The sequence below is a fragment of the Myotis brandtii genome, unplaced genomic scaffold (genome assembly GCF_000412655.1).
Source record: "Myotis brandtii unplaced genomic scaffold, ASM41265v1 scaffold681, whole genome shotgun sequence".
In the NCBI taxonomy this organism is placed as follows: Eukaryota; Metazoa; Chordata; class Mammalia; order Chiroptera; family Vespertilionidae; genus Myotis; species Myotis brandtii.
The window spans coordinates 2,301,571-2,327,776 of NW_005370660.1; the positions used below are offsets into that span (position 1 = coordinate 2,301,571).

Here is a 26,206-nt window from a genome sequence, read left to right on the forward strand (position 1 = left end):
AAAAAATAAATAAATAAAATAAAAATAAAACACCTCCCAATAAACAAAACTCCTGGACCAGATGGCTTCACAGATGAATTTTACCAAACATTCAAAGAACTAACACCTATCCTTCTCAAACTATTAAAAAAATTCAAGAGGATGGAAGAGTCCCAAGCTCATTTTATGAGGCCAGCATTATCCTATAATTCCAAAACCAGACAAAGCCATTACAAAGAAAGAAAATTATAGGCCAATATCCCTGATAAACTGAGATGATAAAATCCTCAACACAATATTAGCAACCTTGATCCAGCAACATATTAAAAAGACCATAAACCATAACCAAGTGGGATTTGTTCTGGAGATGCAAGGTTGATAAAATATCGGTAAATCAGTAAATGGGATACACCACTTAAACAAAATGAAAGATAAAACCACATGATCATATCAACAGACACAGAAAAAGCATTTGATAAAATCCAGCAACCATTTATGATAAAATCTCTCAGCAAAGTGGGAATAGAGGGAACATAGCACAATAAAGGTCATATATGACAAACCCACAGCCAACATCATACTCAATGGACAAAAACTAGAAGTGTTTCCCTTAAGATCAGGAATAAGACAGGGATGCCTGCTTTCACCATTCTTATTCAACATAGTACTAGAAATCCTATCCACAACAATCAGACAAGAAGAAGAAATAAAAGGAATCCAAATTGGAAAATATTAAAATTGTCATTATTTGCAGATGACATGATACTGTGTATATAGAACCTAAAGATTCCACCAAGATACAAAATAAATATACAGAAATCAGTGGCACATATTTATACATCAATAATGAACTATCAGAAAGGGAAACTAAGAAAACATTCCCATTCACAATTGCTTCAAAAAGACTAAAATACCTAGAAATAAATTTAACCAAGGATATAAGTCTTGTACTCAGAAAACTATAAGACACTCAAGAAAGAAACTGAAGAAGATACAAACAAACAAGTAGAAGCATATATCATGTTCATGGATTAAAAGAATTAACATCACTAAAATGTCCATACTATCCAAAATCATCTATAGATTCAACTCAATTCCTATCAAAATACCAATGGCATATTTCACAGTACTAGAATAAATATTCCAAAAATTTATATGGAACCACAAAAGACTCCAAACAGCAACAGCAACCTTGAGAAAGAACAACGAAGTTGGAGGAATCATGCTACTTAATATCAAACTATAGTACAAGGACATAGTAATCAAAATAGCATGGTACTGGCATAAAAACAGACACATATATTAATGGAACAGAATATAGAGTCCAGAATAAACCCACATCTTTACAATCAATGAATGCTTTTTGTTTTGTTAATCTCACCTGAAGATATTTTTACATTGAATTTTAGAGAGTGGAAGGGAGGGGCAGGGATGGAGTAGAGTGGGAGAATTAGAGAAAGATAGAGAGAGACTTCCATACATAGATTGGTTGATTCCCCCATGTACCCATACCAGAGCAGGAATCGAACCTGCAACCCAGGTATGTGCCCTTGACCAGGAATCGAACCAGAGACCCCTTGGTGCGCGGGCCGATATTCTAACCACTGAGACACACCAGCCAGGGCTATGGTCGATATTTAAGAAAGGAGGCAAAAATATACAGTGGGGTAAAGATAATCAGTTCAATAAATGGTACTGGAAATATTGGACAGATACATGAAAAAAATGAAACTAGACCACCTTCTTACACCATACACAAGAATAAACTCAAAATGGTTTTAAGATAAATGTTAGACTTGAAACCATAAAAATCCTAGAAGAAAACATAGGCAGTAAAATCTTGGACATTTCTCATAACAACATTTTTTCTTATATATCTCCTAGGGCAGTGGTCGGCAAACTTATTAGTCAACAGAGCCAAATATCAACAGTATAACGACTGAAATTTCTTTTGAGAGCCAAATTTTTTAAACTTAAACTATATAGGTAGGTACACTGTTATTAACTTAATTAGGGTACTCATAAGGCTTAGGAAGAGCCCCACTCAAGGGGCCAAAGAGCTGCAGTTTGCCGACCACGGTCCTAGGGTAAGGAAAAACAAAAGAAAAAATTTAAACAAAGGGGACTACAACATATTAAAAAGTTTTTACATAGCAAGGAAACCTTCAACAAACTGAGAAGACAACCCACTGAATGGGAGAACATATTTGTCGATATATCTGATAATGGGTTAATAGCCCAAAATTTATAAAGAATTTATACAGCTGGCCACATAAAAAACAATCCAATTAAATAATGGGCAAAAGATTTGAACAGACACTTCTCCAAAGGGATATACAGAAGGCAAATAGACCCATGAAAAGATGCTCAAGGTCATTAATCATCAGAGAAATGCAAATTAAAACCATAAGGAGATAGCACCTTACCCCTGTCAGAATGGCTGTCATCAATAAACCAACAAACAAGTGTTGGCCAGAATGTGAAAAAAAGGGAACCTTCGTGTACTGTTAGTGGGAATGCAGATTGGTGCAGCCACTGTGAAAAGCTGTATGGAGTTATGTAAAAAAATTAAAAAAAACAAACTGCCTTAATACCCAGCGATTCCACATCTGGGAATTTATACAAAGAAACCTGAAACACTAATTCAAAAAATATATGCACACCTATGCTCACTGCAGCATTATTTACAATAGCCAAGAGTTGGAAGCAGCCCAAGTGTTCATCAGTAAATGAGTGGATAAAAAAACAACTATGGTATATTTACACAATGGACTACTACTTGGCCATAAAAAGCTAACCTTACACTTGGCAACAGCAAAGATGAACCTGGAAAGCATTATCAGTGGCCGGCAAACCACGGCTCGCGAGCCACATGCGGCTCTTTGGCCCCTTGAGTGTGGCTCTTCCACAAAATACCACGTGCGGGCGCGCACGTACAGTGCGACTGAAACTTCGTGGCCCATGTGCAGAAGTCGGTATTTTGTGGAAGAGCCACACTCAAGGGGCCAAAGAGCCACATGTGGCTCGCAAGCCAGTTTGCTGACCACTGTGTGAAATAAGCCAGTCAGAGACAGACAAGTAGAATATAATTTCACTCATATGTGGAATCTAATGAACAAAATGAACTTATAGGCAAAACAGAGAGAGACTCATAGAGAGCAGGCTGACAGATGTTGGTGGGGTAGGGACTGAGCAAAAAAAAAGGAAAAAATAGCTCTGGTCAGTGTGGTAAGTGGTTAGAGCATCAGCCTGAGCACCTAAGGGTTGTTGGTTCGATTCCCGGTCAAAGGTATATACTTCCATTTAGAGTTTGCCCTTTTCCCCCAGTTGGGGCATGTGCATGCTGGAGGTGGTTTTTCACTCTCTCCACCCCCAACCTTTCACTTTCTCTAAAAATCAATGGAAAAATATCCTCCAGTGAGGATTAACAACAAAAAAGATGCTATCTAGAGTTAAAATTTAGAGGAGTTTAATCACAATAATAATCACTGAGTACCCATAATCAATACTTTTTATGGGCTAAGTTTAACAAAATGAATAAATTACATTGTAAAAATAATTTTATCTCTCATTAATATAAAATCTAAAATGTAGCATATTTTTCAAATCAAATGAAATTGTGTTGTCAAAACAAAGGCAAATTCTTGTTCTGCTGTTCTTTACTGGATTTATAAAAAAAATTTAGCAACAAGCATTTCATGATACTATAAATTATAAAAATAAAAATTGGAACTAACTTTATTGAAGCCTTGCCAGAAACAGATTTTCTCTCCTCCTTTGGAAATGTAACCAGAACTGATGGCTGTTTCTTGTTGGTCACAGTGGTAGTAACCACAGCAGGTGAATGATTGTCACTCTTTCGGCTGCTATTGCTGTTACTACTTTCATCACTGCAGCTGGAAATCCTCATGTTATCACTGTCCCCACTCTCGCTGGTACTGCTACTTTTTGACTCTCCTCCGTTCACCTTCTCTGGCTGACTGTATGAGATTGGTAGTGGATCATCAAATATAATTTGAACGTTTTCTGGAGTCATTTTATTTTTCCTGTTTTTCCTCTTTGAACTGGTTGTAGTTATGGTATTATTTCTTTTACCATGGGAACCTGCCAAAGTTGTCCAGGTTGCAGATATACCTATAGTAGTAGTGGTTGTGGCACTTGGAGGCTCTGTCAAGACTTCAGGCTCATCTGTAAAAGTACCAATAATGAATTAGCAAATTCTAAGAATTCTTAGAATATATTTATCTTTAAGCACTTGAAGAAAGAAAACCAGGAGTTATTTGCTTCTATTAGACATAAAGTCATCAGGCATTCCAGCATTCATCATAAGGAGATAAATATGACTGATCTATTCTATGTCTCTAAGTCCTAAACAATGCATAATAGGCAAGTGTAAGAATTATTTGGGGGACAATTTTATAAATGTGAGTATATACTGTATATTGAATGTTTTATATAATTAAATTTCTTGGATGTTATAATGTTATTGTGGTTATGTAAAATATGTCGTTTTTCTGGGAAATACATAATCAAGTCTTTAGGGGCGATTTCGCATGATACATACATCTTACATGCAAACTGTTCAAAAAAAGAGGAAAAAAGATAAACAAATGTACCAAAACGTTATAACAATCTAGGTGATATTCAGGTGTTCAACATACTAATCCTTAAACATTTCTTTAGTTCAAATTTTTTTCAAATTAAAAGGCTAGAGGAGGTAGAATACACACACACACACACACACACACACACACACACACACTGCATACATATTTGGTAATTTAGCAGTGATGGTTCTTCTTCAGAATATCATCTCAAATAATCTTTAACTAGAACCTCTTTAAAAATAATTTCCTCATTTGAGAAAAGTCTGAATATGGTCTGGATTATAGATAATATTACCAAATTACTGTTAATTTTTTTTAGGTAGTACGATTATGTAAGCAAATGTCAGGTGTATGTTGAAGTTTTATAGGTACAATGTCATAATGTCTGCAATTTACTTTCAGATAGCTTAGAAAAAATATGTATGCATATTTAGAGGAAAAGAAATTGAAGTAAATGGGTAAAATGCTTACTTTTATTAAAACCTAGGTAAAGTGTATTCAGGTGTTTTATCATTTTAATTTATCTTCATAATAAAAAAAGCTAGAGAGAAGTCTATAAATAAAAATAGCACATAAATACTTTAAGGGCTTATTAATTTAGAAATCTAATTTTACCTAAGTTACTGATATTGTAAAAATATAATTTTCAATACAATGTATTATATGAAACAAATAAGATGGTTTGTAGAGAAAAATACCTTCAACTTTATGCTTTTCTTTTTCTTGAGCAGCTTGGAGTTCAAAGTTCTCTTTATTTTTTGCTTCAATTTCTTCTAGTTTTCTTCTTTGTTCTTCCTTTTTCTTTCTTCTCTTCTCCTTTCGCTTTTCTCTTTTGGCAGCCAAAGCCAGCCTCCGGCTTTCTTCTCTTAACTGTTAAAGGATCAATAAAACAGAACAACACTGGAATTTACCATGGAAAAAAATTGGTCTATGTTATCATGAAAACTGGGATATCATAAAATTCATATAGCTTAATTCATTATTTGATTGAGATCATACTCTAATCACTGTAAAATTCATATAGCTTAATTCATTATTTGATTGAGATCATACTCTAATCACTGTAAAGAGAAAGTATTTTTAAAGACTCAAGATCAAATTAATGATAAAAATCTAATTTTAAAATGGGTGCCCCGGACTGTGTTCTCAGTGGTTAGAGCCTGCACACCAACTGGTCTCTTAGGCTCAATTCCCAGCCAAGGGCACGTAGACCTCAGTTGCAGGTTTGCTCCATGGCCCAGGTTATGCACGTGTGGGAGGTGGCCAATCGATGTCTCTTTCCGATTTATGTTTCTCTCTCTCTCTCTCTCTCTCTCTCTCTCTCCCCCTCCTCCCTCCCTTCCGTACTTTCTAAAAATCAATGGGAAAATATCCTCAAGTGAGGATTTAAAAAAAGAATAAAAATAGCAAGATACCATGTATTATTTGTTAATTTGGCAAAAATAAAAAAGATATTGTTACCGGGGAATTGACAAGACCTGGGTTCTTATCTTCTTGAAGGAAAGATTTCAATCACGAGTCAAAGTGTAGAAAAGCAAGCAAGAATTTATTGTCTTCAGCAAAACACACTCAGGACAGTGAAATAAGGAAGGGCATAGAAGAAGCAACAGAAGAACCTAGGCTGGGTCGCTTTGGCTTACAGGGAAGTCAGAGAAAAGAGAGCCTTGGAGACAGGTTCATGGGGTTAGCCTGGGAAGAGCTGCCACTGCCAATTGCTTCCCTGGTTCAGTCTCCTGAGGTTCCTTGGAATTTAGGAGATAGGAGCCTGTGGGAGGGAAAGAGGGGCACGGGAATGGCATGGGCATACTCACTAGAGGGAAAGCTTATTGGGGTCTTCCTTTCCATTGGTTTTAAAAGCTGGCATTTAGGGGAGGTCTTAAGGGAGGATATTCATCAACTTTATGCTGATGAACCAAAAAGTGAGATTTATTCTCTTAATTTGTCTGTCCTTGGGTGTGGTTGGCAAATGACACTAATTTCTCTTTTGTCTCCTGAGTTCTGTGATTTAAGCTATTTACCCTCTGGGTTGGGAAGAAGTAAAAACCTTTTACTGGTAAGAATCCTTGGTTTAGGGAAGATAGGATTTTAGTTTCCCTATTCTGCTTGTCCTGGAATTTTCTTAGCTTCTTCCTATCCTACAATATACTCATAGAAAAATATTTTCAAAGGATCAAAATGAAATTAATGATAAAAATCTAATTTTAAAATGGGTGAATGATAAAGAAATATGTAGCTTCCTAATCGCTAAACATATACCCATAGCATGTGTTGTTCATTAATTTGGCAAGAATAAAAAAGATATCATATATCAGCATAAGCTTTGGAAAATAAGTTGTTTCCTATACTGCTATGGGTATATATATTTACATTTTAGGAAACGTAATTTGGAAACCTCCTATGAAAATTACAAACTGCTTATCCTAAGAATTTATTCTTCATAAAATGACTGTCTCTGGTGAAAAGATATAGGTTCAATAATGTCCACCGTAAAATTAATTATAATGGCAGTAAAAAAAAAAAAGGTAAATCCATCAAATGGTGGGGACAAATTAACAACACACCTTCACCGAATATTAGGCAGCCATGAAAAGTATCTAAATATATACTTGGGGAAATGCTCACAATTCACATTTGTTAGGAGAGGAAAAAAAGGCACAGTGCAGACAAATTCTCCCATTTATAGGGGAAGGCCACCCCCATGTGAGTCTATTTGTAGAAGTACAAAAAACAACCCCACTAAGGATAAATATCAAAGGCTTACTAGTGACTATCTCTAGAGAGTGGGACTGGAGAGGGGTAGCTGGAAGATGGCGACTTTTAATTTTACTTTATATATCTGTATGTTGTTTCTATTTGTCAAAATGAGTACATATTACTTTCATAAGTAAAAAAAGTTAAGCATAAGTTTCAAAGTCCAATAATATCTCTTAATAAGCTATTTTAACTATTCCATTTTTCTCCTTGGTTCATAAAGTGGGAAAAACCTTCAAACTCCTTTGTTTGTATATACTCTTACAGATGTTTTCAAACTAAAAAAAAGGTACTCCCTGCCCATAACCTAGCATTCTGTATATTTTATATTTTAAATATTAGATGTCAAAACAATGATACTCAGTTTATGGAAAATATCCCAATGTCCTAACTAATGAAACCAGAGCTCAAAGACAAGTTCATAAGCCAAATCAACATTATTTTTCATCAGAAAATGTCTAACTTCATTCTTTAAGTCTTTTGCTAGATACTCATCCTGCCTTTTCTTTTTCTTTTAATTTTTTAAAAAACTTATTTCAGAGAGGAAGGGAGATGGGAGAGAGAGTTAGAAACATCAATAATGAGAGAGAATCAATGACCAGCTGCCTCCTGCCCACCTCCTACACCCAGGTATGTGCCCTTAATCGGAATTGAACCTGGGACCCTTCAGTCTACAGGCCAACATTCTATCCACTGAGCCAAAGCAGCTAGGGCTCACCCTGCCTTTTCAAATTATCCCAGTTAGGAGTCCGAAAGGTTTTGCACAGCTTTTAAGTTTTTACACCCTAGGGCAATGCACCATAATTACATTCTCTTTGGGGGTAGAGATAAGACTTTTATTCCTGAAAAGGAAAACAGTTCAGGAGAATCTGTAGAAAACTGATACTTTTTCAGGCAGATAGACTTCAGGAAAGAATACAAATGGAAGTTGAAATTGTAGAAATTGTCTTAGTAGCACCCCTAGAAATTTTTGGTGGGCCTCTAGAAACTCCAGTCTGAAGAAGGGGAGAGGAACTTTTGACTTTTCAAAAGGACTAAGAAGAAAACAGTAATTGCTTGGTGACTTTCACTCCCTAGGTCACTGTCTGGGAGGAGGAGTTATATATGATTGGTGGTTTTAAAAGAAGGAACTGAGCATGTGCTGACTCAGCTCATTGCTTTAGTGGGGCTACCGTTGGTCCTCAGGAAAAATGCTTTCTCCGCCTGAACTCCAGTGAGGGAGGCTGTTGTCCTGTTTTGCTCTGATTTTTATAGAAAGAATGGGTAAGTGCCAGGGGAAGAGGAAAAGTGGAAGTGGGGGTGAAGGGTGTGGCAGAAAAATATTTTCAAAGTGACTGAGGCTGTAGATATAAAGCCTCTCCAATTCAGTTGGGAATAATACATATTTTAAGCTATATTATGTCTGTATGAACAGAAAAACTTTGAGAAAGGTACAGGAAATAGCTTTTGGGGGATCAAAATAACAAGTGAAGTTTGACTTTTGACTAGGTCAGGATGGGTAGTTTTTGTGGGCTGGATTTTTAAATTTGTCCAGTGGCAGGAGATAATTGTAATTACTATTCAAGGGAGGGAAAGAATTTTTTTTTATTGGATACATCTTCCATTTACTTTTTATTTTTTAATTTATCTTTATTGTTGTTAAGTATACAGATGTCCCCTTTTCCCCCCATTGGCCCCCTCTATTCCACTCCTGCTCCCAGGAAGAACTTTTCAAAAATAGACAAGTTTAAATCAGAAAGCAAGCTTTCATCTAAGCCCAGGTAGCCAAGATGTGGGAGTGATGGGCCAGGGCAGGTCTTAGTGTTGGGGTGTGGCTATATCTCAGGTATGCTAATGCCTCTAGCTTTAAAGAGTTCAGTGAAAGCTAGCCCTCTGGCAACAGGAAGAGCCTAGATACCAAACTTTTATAGTTCAGCCTTAGGGCTAAGCCTTTCTTGTTTCTCAATTTTGAAGTTCTAAAGCTAGTATTCTGACAACCTCATAGATCTTACTAACTTTGGACTCACTAAAAAATGGGGCACATATTCAGAGGTCCTAGTGAAACTCTTTTTGGGGGAGAGACCTGAGACTATGGCTGCAAAGGCATGGCGCTCTCTAAAACTTAAGAATTAGACAAGATAGATACAGATTTAAGAGGCATCATAAATTTGTAGGTTGTAGCTGAATTTAATGAATTAAATGAGATTACTGAAAGGAAGAAATTATAACTATACAAGTGTACAATTATGTGTGCCTGAGGAGGAAGGGGGAGAATATCCAATATGTAAGAGGGAGAATAAATGAAACTATAGAAGGCCTTAATAGGGCACAGGAAGACAATCAGAAGAAAGCAGCTTCAATGAGAAAAGTTTCATGAAGGAAGGCAAATCACAAAGTATCAAAGAACTGAAAAGAGGTAACAGGACTGGGCAGTAAAGATGGCACTGGTGATCTCTGCCACAGTTCATTGGAATAATGGGGGAGCAGGCAAATGATCCTGGATTGAGGATTAAAAATATAAAGAGTAGAGTTGAAAAAGGCTAATAAGCCAGGATAAGTAGAATAGGGAAACAGAGAGCTAAACTGCAGTTTTCAGCCATCTATTAAATCCTATTTTCCCTAAGAGTAAATGGTTTGCACTTCTCCCCAACCAGGGTAAACAATCAGGCTACTCAGGGAGACAGCAGAAACCAGTAAGTGCCACTTGCTAACTACACCCAATGACAGATGAAGATAATAAACCTCATTTTGGTATATCAGCATAAAGATGATGAATATTCTATTGAGATCCTCTCCTAAGACTTCCCCTTAACGCCTAGCCTTTTTTTTAGTGGGGGGAGGGGACAGAGAGAGAAACATCTGGGCCAGATCTATCCTGCAACCCAGGTACCTGCCCTTGACCAACGCTCTAACTACTGAGCCACACCTGTCAGTCTAAATGCCCAGCCTTTAAAACCCCCCAAAACCAAGGTCCAGCACAGAGCATGCTCTCCCTCCGAGGAGCATGCCCGTGCCCCACAGCACCCCCGCCCCGCCCCGTTCTTTCCCCATAGGCACCATCTCCTAAACTCTAAAGGACCCCACAAGGCTTGCAACCAGGGCAGCAAGGGGCAGTGGCAGTTCATCCTGGGCAAATCCCCTGCTCTTGTCCCCAAGACCCCCTTTTCTCTGACTTCTTAGTGAACCAAAGCAGATCAGCCCAGGCTCATTTCCCCAGCCCTTCCTTGTTTCACTGCCCCCAGCTTTAATACTAGTCCTCTAAAATTCACCTGGATTGTGTTGTGATTTTACTTTTTGTACGAAGCCAAGAACTCACACTTTACTAGCTGGCCCTAGGCAGATCCACTCAGAGCCAGGTCCCCTTTCTGGTAACAGAGTCAATAAGATTATTCTCTTAAAATATTTGGAGAAGGAAATAAAATACTAAGTTTGAGGTAAAGTTTCATTAGGATAGTTACCTTAAGTTGTAGGCAGAGGGTAGTACTTGATGAAATAGCAGATACTCAAGATAAAGATAAAGGAGTATGGGGGAGGTGGTAAAAACTGATACAAGATCCCAAAGAAAACAAACAGAATAAAACCATTAAGATTCAAATAAGTCTGGAGGTACAGGAAAACAGTAAGATATTTAGTCTACATCCTAATTTGTTCACAAGAAACCTGCCTGGGCCTCATTTCACTTACTGGGGATTAGGAGTATGTGGGGGGAGGGTAGAGGCTTTGAAGAGTCAAGTTGTAGAATAATCTTACTGTGGAAAAGGAAAAAACACCAGCTGGGTTGTTGCCCTTTAAGTGAGGAATCAGGAACAAAGTACCATTTAAGAGTTAAGATTTTAAAAATGAGAACGTAAGAATTTAGGAAGAGGTAATCCAGACTAAAGAAATACCACCTGCACAAAAATGTAGATATATGAAAGTGAATGAGATATGTGAGGAGTAGAAAACCATAGTGAATGATGGATCTGGAAAATTAAGATAGGAGAACCTGAATGTTCGGAATGTCCCATGTAGATAATGAAGAGAAGGGAGGTCTTCTGTAGAGGGAGTGAGGCAATCCCACCTGCGTATTAGAAAACTAAGGGAACTGTGAAAGAATTACACTAGGATGAAGGATTAGAATGAAGGCAAAAAGTGACAGAGGCAAAGCTAGTTATTTAAAAGGGAGACTGTTAAGAAGCCTACTGCAATAATGAGAAGAGATGACTCAAGAGGATGGAACAGAAGCTAATACAGAAATTGCCAAAGCTCAGTAAAAATGATGATGATGACATCAATACAGTTAATATGTAGGGGGGTTACTGTTTCAGGCACTGGATTTAGTTAATTTACAACACTAAGTCATTAAGTGAATGTAGGGAATGGGAAGTAAGATAAGTGAGAAGATGGAAATGACAACAAGAGTTCATTTCTGAATAATGGGAAGTGATATCAACAGAAAAGAGATAAAAATGTGAGGAGCAAAATCAAACAAGAATTTATTGATAACCTATATGTACTCAGCATGGTTCAGGTCTCTTAAAACTCTTCAGTAAACTAAACAAAACTATCCCTGCCCTCATGAAGCTGAAGAAGCTAACATTTAATTGGGGGTGGGGGGGTATGCAGACGATAATCATAAAAAACATTACAGTTGTCCCTCGGTATTCATGGGGGATTGGTTCCATGACAGACACACACACACACACACACACACACACACACACACCACCTCAGGTAACAAAATCTGAGAATGCTTAAGTCCCTTACATAACATGGCTTAGTATTTGCATATAACCTACACACATCCTCCTGTATACTTTAAATCATCCCTAGATGACTTATAATCAATACAATGTAAATGCTATGTAAATAGTTGTTTAACTGTAATTTTTAGAAAATAATTACAAGAAAAAAGAGCATGTACATGTTTGGTACAGACGCAACCTTGGTAGGCCTAACTACACGGTATATGTGAGCAACAACATAATATTTCCCTCCACAAATATGTTCCATCCACAGTGGCTGTATTTACATATGCAAAAAATGCCCACTGTACCTAGTTTTTAAAGAGGTGTTACGTACAATGTAAAACAGGAATACTAGAACAGGGGGAAAAGAAGTGTGTATATGGAAACAGTTAATCCTCACCTGAGGATATTTTTTCCACTGGATTTTTTTTTTTTTTTTTAAGAATGAAAGACACAGAGACAGAAATGTTGATACGAGAGAGACACATCGATGGTTGCACAGGTGCCCTGACTGGGCCTGGGGAACCTGCAACCAAGGTAAGGTAAGTGCCTATGATTGGAACAGAACCTGTGACCCTTCAGTCCGCACGCTGACACTCTAACCACTAAGAAAAACTGGCTATGGCAAGGGGTTTTAATTTTAAACAGGGTGATCAGTGTAAGCCTCATGAAAGTGAAGTTTAAGCAAACATCTAAAAGGTATGCAGCATTTCAGGCAAAGAAAACAGCCAGTGCATAAGTTGTATTTTCAAGTAGGTCTGCAATGTTCAAGTAGGCCAGTGTAGCTCAGAATAGTAAAAAAGGACTGTCAAGAGTATTAGGGGGCTTGTTCACCTAAGGCCTGGCAGGTGTTTTAAAGAATTGATCTTTTTTTTTTTTTAATATATTTTATTGATTTTACAGAGAGGAAGGGACAGGGATAGAGAGTTAGAAACATTGATGAGAGAGAAACATCGATCAGCTGCCTCCTGCACACTCCCCACTGGGTATGTGCCCGCAACCAAGGTACATGCCCTTGACAGGAATCGAACCCGGGACCCTTGAGTCTGCAGGCCGACGCTCTATCCACTGAGCCAAACCGGTCAGGGCTTGATCTTCTTATTCTGTGAGGGTTTTGAGAAGAAGAGTGATGATTTGATTTAAATGATGTAAGAGGATTACTCTAAGCACTGAAGAGAGAATAAAGAGCAATAATGGAATCTGGGAGACCAGTTAACTACTGAGGTAATACATGTAAGAAATGATGTTAATGACTTCAACCAGGGTGAGGAGTGATGAAAAGTGATTAAGATTCTAGATATACGTAGTTCTAAGGCAAAGGTAACAAGATTTTCCAACACATTAGAGAACAGACAGAAATCAACAATGACTTCAAGGTTTTTAGCCTGAGCAATTACAAGACAGAATTGTGAGTTAAGGATACCCGTATGAAAGGTTTATTTTAAGTATCCAAATGGGCATGTTGGGTAGCAAGTTGGATATGCGAAAATAGTGTTTAGGGAAGGTGTCTGGGCTAATGATACAAATTAGGGATCAGCTGGTATGTATTTAAAGCTAAGAAGTAGGATGAAATGACCAGTGAATAAACTAGATCATGTAATGAGCTAAGGGGCTCACCAACTAAGAGGGGAGACAAGGAGGAACAAGCAGAGCAGACAGGTATTATAATGAAAGCGAAATAAAGAAAGTGATAAGGATAGAGTAGTAATCACTGGATTCAGCTACATGAAAGTCACTGAAGACCATAAAAGTAGTTTATTTTGGTGGAATTGTGGGAGTGAGAACATAGCAGGAGTAGATTCAAGAGAAAGAAAGAATTGAAGATTAGACACGAGGAGCAAAGAAAATGGGTTTGTAACTAAAAATTGGGGAGAATGAGGATTGGAAGAAACAGTGTTGTTGTTTTTTTAAATGGAATAAATAAGCTTGTGTGGTGATGAGAATAATCCAGGAGTGGGGGATAAATGACATAGAAAAGATAATTGCTACACCAGTGTTTTGCAAGAGAGACCAAATGCAGGGACTGGTTACAAAGTTTATTTAGTAACTGGTAGAAAGTATATGGGTACAGGGTGGGTAGATGGGGTGGGATAAGTCTTAGCAGTTTTCTGATACTTCAGTTTTATCACTGATGTAGGATGCTAGGTCATCAAGTGAAAATGAAGAAGAGGATGTACTCAAAGCCAGAGGCTAAAGAAGAAATTAATAAATAGTGGCTGGGAGAATGAACCAAACTAGGGGAATACAGAATGACTCTTGGGCAGCATTGAAGGGTTCGCTGTCACACATTTAAAGTAAAATTAGTCATCAAGGTTGAATGTTGTTTTTCTACACACATTTAGTTACTAGGGTACAGATGAGAATAAGGAGAAAGAAAAGAATAAGGAACTATGAAGGGTGGTAGGATAAATGGATCCTATATTTTATTGGTAAGCAGAGTATTGCCAGGATTATGGGAGGTAGAATTCTAGAGGGAGTAAAACTGAAAAGATAGGAAGCTCAATCAGAGAATGAAATGTATAAAATTGAGATTGTGGGATGGGCATATTAATAGCTTTAGGTAATGGCAAAAAAAAAAACCCTGAAAATATATAGTACAAATATTTTAAAAATATACCCCACATTTCTCCCTAAAAGGCTATGAATGTTTATAAAGAAAAGGTAGGAAGAGCAACAGTAAGTAGTAAAGTGGAAGCGTGAAACAAATATCAAAAATGCAAACCAACAATATCGACTAAGGGTTCTAACAGCCAAGAACAAAACCTAGTTGTTAATGTCCTAAGAGAACAAGCAATAAACTGAAAATTCCATAGTTCAACAGGATGAACTGTTCCAAAGTGGAGACTCTGCCACATAGTAAATGCTCAGTAAATAAATGTTTGCTGAATAATGATGAGGAAATGAATCTGGTAAATATAATGGGGAGCATCCTCAGCAGCAGTTCTTACAAATCTATTAACCAAAATTTTCAAATTAGGCTGGTCAAAAAAACACTTTTATATAAGCAATAAGTTACCCATGTAGAAATTCAGCTTAGACCAAATAAGACCAACTCCAGTGATGTCTCTAAATCAGAAATGGTGGAGCCAAAATGTACTGTCTTTCAAAAGCCAAGTATTATTTTCCTAGAAGTAAGTCATAACTAAAAAATAATGAACCAAACCCTATCAGATCCCAATCTGGTCATTCTTCAAATAGAAATACTGAAATTATAGAACCTTCTCCATAATTTAGAATTTTATGTACCACCCCCATTCAAAATTGTTTATAAAGTATCAGTGCATATGAATCAACTTAACGTTTAATTAATTTATAATTAAAAATTATTTATCACCTTTAAGGTTTAATATGATAGAAACATGTGTAATTTGAAAATTCCTTTTGACTTGCTTTAAATCTGAGGTTCTTGAAAGCATGAACATCAAGTAAATGTTGGCAAGAATTCAAGCCCCAGCCGATTTGGTGCAGTGGATAAAGCATCAGCCTGGGAACCAAAAGGTCCCGGGTTTAGGCCAAGGGCACATACCTGGTTGCAGGCTCCTCCCCGGCCCAGGCCCTGGTCAGAGCTCATGCAGGAGGCAACCAATTGATGTGTTTCTCTCACATAGATATTTCTCTCTGTCTTTCCCTCTCTTCCATTCTCTCTCTTAAAAAAAAAAAATCAATGGAAAAATATCCTCGGGTGAGGATCAAAAAAAAAGAATTCAAGACATTGACACTGATGTATTGTTGATGGTAGAGTAAGAAAATATTCTGAAAGTATCAAATTTAAAACATATTGGCCCAAGAGAAGAAACTTACTCTGTAAATATAAAAGCACCAAAATATAAGAAAGTATGCATAAGGATGTTTATTGCAACATTTTTTGTAGTGATAAAAAGCTGGAAACAAACTTACTATGGGATATATTCTGCAGTTATTTAAATCACTATCATTTGACAAATATCCATCAGTTACTGAGAGGGGAAAAAGCAAGTATTACAATAATATGCTTGCACAATTCCTTTTTAGGATTTTTTTTATTGAGTTTTAGAGAGAGAGAGAAAGAGTGTTTCGATGTGAAAGCAAAACAATTATCGGCTGCCTCCTGCACACCCTCACTAAGGATCAGATGCAACCTGGGCATGTGCCCTGACTGGGAAGTGAACCGGCAACTGTTGGATGCATGGGACATTGCCCAACCAACTGTGCTACACTGGCCAGGGCTTGCATGATTTTTTTATTTTTTTGATTGATTTCAGAGAGGAAGGGAGAGGGGAGAGCTAGAAACATCAATGATGAGAGATAATCATTGATTGGCTGCCTCCTTCACGCCCCCTACTGGGGATGGAGCCTGACAACCCAGCATGTGCCCTTGACTGGAATCAAACCCTGAACCCTTTAGTCCAACGGTCAATGCTCTATCCATAGAGCCAAACCAGCTAGGCAGCCTTGGGCAAACTACGGCCCGTGGGCCGGATCCGGCCCGTTTGAAATGAATAAAACTAAAAAATAAAAAAGACCGTATCCTTTTATGTAATGATGTTTACTTTGAATTTATATTAGTTCACACAAACACTCCATCCATGCTTTTGTTCCGGCCCTCCAGTCCAGTTTAAGAACCCATTGTGGCCCTCGAGTCAAAAAGTTTGCCCACCTCTGAGCTAGGGCTTGCATGATTTTCTTAAAAAGTATTTATTGAGTACCTACAACATGCAAGGCATCCTTTTGTGGTGCATACATTCTAGTGGGAGAGATAAACAAAATAACTAAATAAAACATTTAGAATGTTTGAAAGCAAAAATAAGTTACAAGAGTAAGAAGAGTATTTGTGGAAGGGAGAATAAAATATAAGGCATCTGCATGAGACATTCAAGGCAGAAGGCACAGCAAGGGCAAAAAAAGGATGGACAATGGATGGAGCAAAGTGACCAAAAGAAAGGAATAAAAAAAGAAGACCAGAGAGGTGTAAGGATTAACTTATGATGCCTATGTTTTTCTTTAGTCATCTTTGCATATTTCACAGTTTAAACTGAACACAATATTGTAATAAAGAAAAAACAATGAAGTTGATTGAGAATAGACAATAAAGCTTCTTCCTACTTTGTAATCCATATGTATGCAATAAATTCTAAATGTATTTAATGTATGATCAAAGGTATGAGAAAAATAAAGATTTTATTTAAAAATAGATGTCTATGTTCAGCTATAGAAAAAATGTTTTTTAGATTCACAAAAATGAAAGAAATGGCTGTCAAATCTCAGAGGAAAGGTGGGGGTAGGGGGGTGAAGGGGGATGGGGAGAGATCTACCAAAGAACTTTTATGCATATATGCATAACCCAGACAATAGGGTTGTGGAGGCCTGGGGTGGGGGCCAGGTGGGGAGCCAATGGGAGAAAAAGGGGACATAATGTAATACTTTCAACAATAAAGATTTTTAATAAATGAATGCGAAAATAGGTCAAGTAACAGTTACAGTATTTTTCATAATAATTACTCTCAATGGGCTTTTTAAAAAAAACTTCAAATTAGCCAAAAAGCTAACTTTTGTTTGATCAGAATCTAAATCAGAAAGTTTTAAAATGAAGAATACCCAATATTAAATAAATTTTTCCAGAAAATAACTGGATATTTTCACACTTAAATTAGAATAAAGTGTTTAGAATACTTCATATTTTCTTTATTTTTATTAATTTCCGAGAGAAAGGGAGAGGGACAGAGAGAGAGATACAAACATCAATGATAGCCCTAGCCGACTTGGCTCAGTGGATAGAACGTGGGCCGGTGGACCAAAAGGTCTCAGGTTCAGTTCGGGTCAAGGGCACATACCTTGGTTGCAGGCTCCTCTCATGCCTGGGCCCTGGTCAGATAGCCTGCAGGAGACAACCAATGGATGTGTTTCTCTCATATGGGATGAGGATTGAAAAAAATATTTAATTTACATTTAATATGTAAAGATTTAATTGTTCATCAAATATTTATTGAGTACCTACAACATGCCAGGGCATCCTTTTGTGATTAAAAAGTCTCTGTTTTTCCCTCTCTCTTCTACTCTCCCTAAAAATCAATGGAAAAATATCCTGGGGTGAGGATTAACAAAACAAAACAAAACAAAAAAAAAAGAAAGAAAAGAAACCAATGATGAGAGAGACACATTGATTCCTTGCCTCCTGCATGAGACCCAACTAGGGCCAGGGATCAAGCCTGCAACCAAGGTACATGCCCTTGATCAGAATCAAACCCAGGACCTTTCACTCTGTGGGCCAATGCTCTACCCACTGAGCCAAACCAGCCAGGGCCATATTTTCTTTATGCAAAATGAAATAATGAAATATATAGTGTAACAAAGTCTGCAAATATAATAGTAAAAATGGGCCTGACTCAAATCCAAAAGGTTGTGATTATCACTATCCTTTATAAATTTCCTGCATGATTACTATTTCTATTACATTCTTGAGGACAGTGTTAATGATAGGAAGGGGGAGTAAAGAAGGAGCTATGGAACTGCCCAAACTATATGTTGTTTGGAGTATTATATTCCCCTTGGGAAGACGGAAATGATGTAGTCTGCCTGAAAGAGAAAAGTACATGAGAATTCACCCATTTAAAAAATATACTCATTAAACATTCCACCAAGATGTATTTCACTAGTTGGTTATGCCTCAGTACTGCATTTGGTACTTCTAGTAAATATATGGTCAACAAATTACAAGGTCTAAGATCTTTGAAGTATAGGTTTGGATGGGGATTAAGAGCTCATTAGTTGAGATAAGACTAAAGCTGCATTAGCAGCTAGGTTTTCTGACTTCCAGGTCAATGCAATTCCTATAATTTGATTACAAAGAAAATTCATTTAATGACATTTAAAATACTCTTAATTCTCTCTGAGCCAAACTTGGAGGGAAAACCATGTACATAATTTAAAGCAAAAGCAACCAAATGAAACATTTAAAAAGGATTACAAACTAAAGGGAATATAGCAGAAAGGGAAAAAAGTAGGTATTTTCACATGTAAAGGTTATCATTACCTTTTCCAAGTCTAACTCTTCTAATAAAATACTGGCATTTTTGTTTGCTTCAGCAGCCTGTCTATCTTTGGCTTGTACTATTGATTCCATACAAAGATGACACTTCTTCAGCATCTCCTAAAATAAAAAATCAAGATGTTTCCAGTCTCAAAAAATAATTAATGTTTAATGAAAACATTAAAATATTAATTAAGGTACTTCATTGAATGAACATAAGCTATTAAGATCAGTGGTAAGGCAAAACATAATGCAAATAAAAATACACAAGAAAGAGCCTCTAATGTTTTTCAAAATAATATAAATTTGACTGGTACTTTGGAAAGTAAAATTATTTACTCCTATAAATCGAATATAAATCATACAGCAAATGGAAGTGTAATAATTTATATCAGCTGGTTAATAGACTTAAGGAAATGGTCAATGTTAATCAAGAAAACAGATTTAAAATTCTGTGAAGTGCTTAACTGATAACAACTGTCACATATTTAAGCTTTGTTGCCAAAACCTTATGTTCAAGAATCACTGATGAAATGTCGAAGGCATATATATTACAAATTTTTCTCAGTGGTTTCATTCTCAGAACACTTTTTATCAGGAAAGGACTATTTCCCTATAAAAACAAAAAGCCTTAATTTTAATCTTCCTCTCTCCTCCAAAAAACCTAGTGGTACCCAGGAGTGTTAATTATCAGAGAAATCTAGAGGCAGGCAAGACAGTGAAAGTTAAATAAAACCTATGATGAAAATCTGCTCACTCTTAGGTAAAAACTGCTGAGAAAATATAATAGACATTTTTATATGTATTGACCTCTTTGGATTTCCAGAGTACGTCTTATAAACTAAAAATAAAAATGGCACAAGGGGAAGACCTCAATTAAATCTCTAATAATCCTAACCAGTTCATTCTTAAGATGACAGTTACTCCCACTTTTATATCATGTTTAAGACATTAAAATTTTCTTCCCACAATTAAAGGTACTATGTTTATTTGTGTTTATGTATTTAAAAAATCCACTGGGCTTGTTAATTTCTGAATATATTATCAGTCTGGATACACATATATAGATTATAATACTAATGAATAATAACATTTGCTTTAACTGTTTAGTGTTCACATAAAATTAGTTTAGTATTTTTTTTAAAAAAGTAAATCGATCACAAATAATATTTTACTACTTCATTAGATTAAATAAATAATCCTAAGAGTCTCTTAAACAGCATACTTCATTCCCAAATAATAGATAAATGAAAATTGCTATACAGCACACATTACTGCTCAAACTAAGACTTTTTTCTTAGTGTGGGATATATGTATATAAAACTAAATAAAATCCCTAGCTCATATAGTGGGATGAATTTGATCAACACATTACCTTATCAGTGATGGTTGCTATGTATCTCATGCATTCAGAATCTGATGGAAACTGATTGACTTCTTTGACTAAGTAGCGCACCACCTTCACATGACCCTAGAGAATAGATATTAATGTCAGATTTAAAACACACACTAAAAGAATTCAGTAAATCTAGTCTGTCTTTTTTGTTGTTATTGTTAATCCTCACCTGAGGATATTTTTTCCATTGAGTTTTTAGAGAGAGTGGGAGGGAGGGAGAGAGACAGAAACAACAATGTGAGAGACACATCGATTTGGTTGCCTCCTATGTGTGCCCCAGACGGAGCCTGCAACCAAGGTACGTGCCATCAAACCTGAGACCTTTCAAATCCTAGGGCTGACACTCTAACCAGAGACAAACTGAGTAGGGCTGCAGTTTGTCTTATGTAAGATTTCTTTGGCATTCAAGCTACAAAATGAAGACTTAATTGGGTATTTTTTTCACTATAAATGAAAAACAGGCTTTGGTTCTAATAAATTAAATTTACACTGTTCATTCTCATCTTACTCTACAAAAAAACAAAAAACAAAAAAACAGAGAATAACCTGACTTAAGATCTAAATTACTCTAAATAATTTAAATAAAAAACCAAACCCAAAAATCAATATGAAGAAATGAGAATATGTCTGAAAGAAAAAAATACTCATCATTTTTTTTTCTAGCTAATGAAATAAAAATGAACATTCTGTTCAATTCTAAGTGTTAAAAGAGTAGAAATATAAATTTTGTTCTTTCAGATAAAAACTGAAAGCATAGCTCTGTATTAGGTAGTATTAGGTAGTGTGAAAGAAATAAAACACTTTCCTAAAACATGAGCCATGATTATATTATTCACTATAACACTGTCCACTAAGTTCAAAATGTTCAGACCAACATTCAAAAAGGCTTTCCACTTTCTTCAATTACACTACTGCTTTCTGAGACAGCACCTGTAAGTTAGCCAGTCTGGATAAACAGCTGTTTATATTTCATATACTTCCTAATTGCATTTATTTCTTTTCATCTGCAACTTTTAAAACTATCCTTATCTTTTAGTGCATAGCTCAAATGCCATGTGCATCATTGTTTGATATCTTGCCAAGACTTCTACAGTATTTAAATTATTTATACGGGGCAACTCATAGTTACCTGACTTTATGTGTGAATTTTACTTCCCTGATTAAATCACTCCTTTAAAAAGTAGCTGCTGCACCCTATGTAACAGTGATGGCGAACCTATGACACGCGTGTCAGAGGTGACACGCGAACTCATTTTTTTGGTTGATTTTTCTTTGTTAAATGGCATTTAAATATATAAAATAAACATCAAAAATATAAGTCTTTGTTTTACTATGGTTGCAAATATCAAAAAATTTCTGTATGTGACATGGCACCAGAGTTAAGTTAGGGTTTTTTAAAATGCTGACACGCCGAGCTCAAAAGGTTCGCCATCACTGCTATATAAGGTAATATCCCAACCATTACAGTTGCACATGGTAGGTACTACAAAAATAATGGAATTAATAAAAGATAAGCACTGTTCTTAAGTAGCTAAGTCTAATTTAGAAAGATAAGTTATATGCATTTTAGACAGTAGAGTAGTAAAAAGATATATATTTGTCAAAGTGAATGATGACGATAATGGATTGCAGAACTTCTACAACTTTTAGGGGATTACATCTCAATGTGAGCTAAAATAGGATAGGAAGAGGTTTTGAAGAGGAGATTTAAACTATATCCAAAGAATGAGTACATTTAGAAAAATTAGGAGGGGCATGGGCATTCCTGAGATGAGAACAAAGGTGATGTAAGAGAGAGGGCTCAAGAAAAGACCAAGCAAGAAGACTTTCCACATTAGGGACTCATAAAGGGAGATGAATTCTGAGAGCACTAGAGTGTGGTGGCTTTGAATAACAAACTAAAAGTAGATTTCAGAGTATTACAGAAACTGGGGAGACAGAAAAAGGTTCTTGAGACTGATGTTAACAAAATGGAGTGGTTAGAAAGATTAATTTGATAATGATATGCTAACTTGCTTGGAGAAGAGTCAGGTAGCCAGTGAGAAAGAGTAAGTTTGACTGCTAAGGAAAAAGAAATAGTGAGTGGCTAGATAGTCTAGAACAGTGATGGCGAACCTTTTGAGCTCAGCGTGTCAGCATTTTGAAAAACCCTAACTTAACTCTGGTGCCGTGTCACACATAGAAATTTTTTGATATTTGCAACCATAGTAAAACAAAGACTTATATTTTTGATATTTCTTTTATATATTTAAATGCCATTTAACAAAGAAAAATCAACCAAAAAAAATGAGTTCGCGTGTCACCTCTGACACGCGTGTCAGAGGTTCGCCATCACTGGTCTAGAATATCCAGGGAAGATGTGGTCTAAAGCAGCCAACCTTTCAGACCTCTGAATCAACCAAATCGCCACCAGTTGGCGACCACTCGTCTAAAGAACCAAAGTCAGAGAGAGTAATGAAAACAAAAAAGATGATTTCTTGCAATTTATGTAGTAAAAGTTTTTAATACAACATTGCAATTTATGTAGTAAAAGTTTTTAATACAATAAAATATTTTGGAATCTTCAAGGGATTTTACCTACATGCCTCATAATGACAAAACTCAAAATTATAATACCTGAAATATTAATCTCATTTTCCTAGCAACAAACTGAAACTGCATTTAAGAAATCAACTAAATCATTAAATTACTTATACACAGCTCTATACTATGCACTATAGAAAAAGGAAAAGAGTTTCTCTTGCTTTCACAAAATGTATTCCTAATTCTGAATTAGTATACTTGACTTTCAGTAGTTTTAATACTAGCAGCTGGGTTTTCATTTAATGACTTTTTTTCTCTTTCTTCTTTCCTTTCCTTCTCCTTCCCTCCCCTTCCTACCTCCCTCCCTTCCTCCCTCCCTCCCTCCCTTCATTTCCTTTTTTCACTATCTTCACCCGAGGATATTTTTCCCATTGAATTTTAGACAGAGTAAAAGAGAGTGATGTGAGAGAGAGAGAGAGAGAGGAGAGAAATGAGAGATAAGAGATGAGAGATGAGAGAGAGAGAGAGAAAGAGAGAGAGAGAGAGATGTTTCGGGGCTGGGAATTGAACCTGCCACCCAGGTACATGCCCTTGACTGGGAATCAAACCCACCACTCTTCAGTGTGCGGGCCAATGTTCTACCCACTGAGCAAAACCAGTCAGGGCTTAATTCCTTTTTTCTTAGTAATGAAAGTCAATGATAAATATAAAATCAATTTAAGGTAAATTTTTATATGTTGTGCTAATAAAAGAAAATATTCATAAACAAGTAATTTGTTACTCTTCATTGGATTTACATTTTGTGCAAGATTAATATTATACCTAGATTCGGAAAATACTTAGAACAACTTTTTATACTTAAATGATTTTTCTTGTTAATCCTCACCAGAGCACATTCCTCCATTGATTTTTTTAGAGAGTGGAAAGGAGGGGGAGAGACACAGAGAGAGCGACACAGAAGAGAGAAAAACATTGATGTGACTGAGACACATCGGTTGGCTGCCTCCTGCACGTACCCTCACCAGGGCGAGGAACTGAGCCTGTCCCTGAGGTACATGCCCTTGACAGGAACTGAACCCAGGACCCTCACGTCCACGGGCCAACGTCCTATCCCCTGAACCAGACTGGTTTAAAATGTAGCTTTTATGTCCTATACGGGTTATATCTACCTTTCAATGTTGCCACCAGAGTGATTATCCTATCTAATAATGAGGGAATATGCTAACTGACTGCCCTGCCCTCAAAGAGGGCGGCGCCCACAACCAATAAGGAGGGAATATGCTGGCTGACTGACTGCCCTGCCCTCAAAGAGGGCGGCGCCCACAACCAATAAGGAGGGAATATGCTGGCTGACTGACTGCCCTGCCCTCAAAGAGGGCGGCGCCCACAACCAATAAGGAGGGAATATGCTGGCTGACTGACTGCCCTGCCCTCAAAGAGGGCGGCGCCCACAACCAATAAGGAGGGAATATGCTGGCTGACTGACTGCCCTGCCCTCAAAGAGGGCGGCGCCCACAACCAATAAGGAGGGAATATGCTGGCTGACTGACTGCCCTGCCCTCAAAGAGGGCGGCGCCCACAACCAATAAGGAGGGAATATGCTGGCTGACTGACTGCCCTGCCCTCAAAGAGGGCGGCGCCCACAACCAATAAGGAGGGAATATGCTGGCTGACTGACTGCCCTGCCCTCAAAGAGGGCGGCGCCCACAACCAATAAGGAGGGAATATGCTGGCTGACTGACTGCCCTGCCCTCAAAGAGGGCGGCGCCCACAACCAATAAGGAGGGAATATGCTGGCTGACTGACTGCCCTGCCCTCAAAGAGGGCGGCGCCCACAACCAATAAGGAGGGAATATGCTGGCTGACTGACTGCCCTGCCCTCAAAGAGGGCGGCGCCCACAACCAATAAGGAGGGAATATGCTGGCTGACTGACTGCCCTGCCCTCAAAGAGGGCGGCGCCCACAACCAATAAGGAGGGAATATGCTGGCTGACTGACTGCCCTGCCCTCAAAGAGGGCGGCGCCCACAACCAATAAGGAGGGAATATGCTGGCTGACTGACTGCCCTGCCCTCAAAGAGGGCGGCGCCCACAACCAATAAGGAGGGAATATGCTGGCTGACTGACTGCCCTGCCCTCAAAGAGGGCGGCGCCCACAACCAATAAGGAGGGAATATGCTGGCTGACTGACTGCCCTGCCCTCAAAGAGGGCGGCGCCCACAACCAATAAGGAGGGAATATGCTGGCTGACTGACTGCCCTGCCCTCAAAGAGGGCGGCGCCCACAACCAATAAGGAGGGAATATGCTGGCTGACTGACTGCCCTGCCCTCAAAGAGGGCGGCGCCCACAACCAATAAGGAGGGAATATGCTGGCTGACTGACTGCCCTGCCCTCAAAGAGGGCGGCGCCCACAACCAATAAGGAGGGAATATGCTGGCTGACTGACTGCCCTGCCCTCAAAGAGGGCGGCGCCCACAACCAATAAGGAGGGAATATGCTGGCTGACTGACTGCCCTGCCCTCAAAGAGGGCGGCGCCCACAACCAATAAGGAGGGAATATGCTGGCTGACTGACTGCCCTGCCCTCAAAGAGGGCGGCGCCCACAACCAATAAGGAGGGAATATGCTGGCTGACTGACTGCCCTGCCCTCAAAGAGGGCGGCGCCCACAACCAATAAGGAGGGAATATGCTGGCTGACTGACTGCCCTGCCCTCAAAGAGGGCGGCGCCCACAACCAATAAGGAGGGAATATGCTGGCTGACTGACTGCCCTGCCCTCAAAGATGGCGGCGCCCACAGCCAATAAGGAGGGAATATGTTAGCTGACTGCCCCGCCCTCAAAGATGGCAGTGCCCACATCCAATAAGGAGGGAATACGCTAACTGACTGCCATGCCTTTAAAGATGGCAGTGCCCACAACCAATAAAGAGGGAATACGCTAATTGACTGCCACTAATTCACTGCAATGCCTTTAAAGATGGCAGTGCCCACAGCCACAAGATGGCGGCACCCACTCCCCTCAGCCCCACCAGGGTGGCAGGCGCGTGGAAAGGCCAGGCCTGAGGTGGGCCCAGCCTTGCCGTGTGCCTGCCTCCGGAGCCCCCAATCCCCTCAGCCCCTCAGCCACCTACGGCCGCCCGAGGCTCAGGTAACCAGGGCCGGCTGAGGAGCAGCAAAGGTGTGATGGGGGCATCGCCTTCCTTTGATCGGCGGGTCGCCTCCCATCCCTGAGGGCTCCC

General features: G+C 38.2%; 1 protein-coding gene across 1 annotated transcript in view; it reads right to left on the reverse strand.

Moving 5' to 3' along the window:
- The window catches only part of ANKRD17 (ankyrin repeat domain 17), a 163,520-nt gene that overhangs the window by 27,385 nt on the left and 109,929 nt on the right, over window positions 1-26,206 (reverse strand). Inside the window, 4 exon segments of the mRNA XM_014529477.1 lie at window positions 3,717-4,167; window positions 5,285-5,456; window positions 19,053-19,169; window positions 20,425-20,520. Coding sequence (XP_014384963.1) covers window positions 3,717-4,167; window positions 5,285-5,456; window positions 19,053-19,169; window positions 20,425-20,520 — 836 coding nt within the window.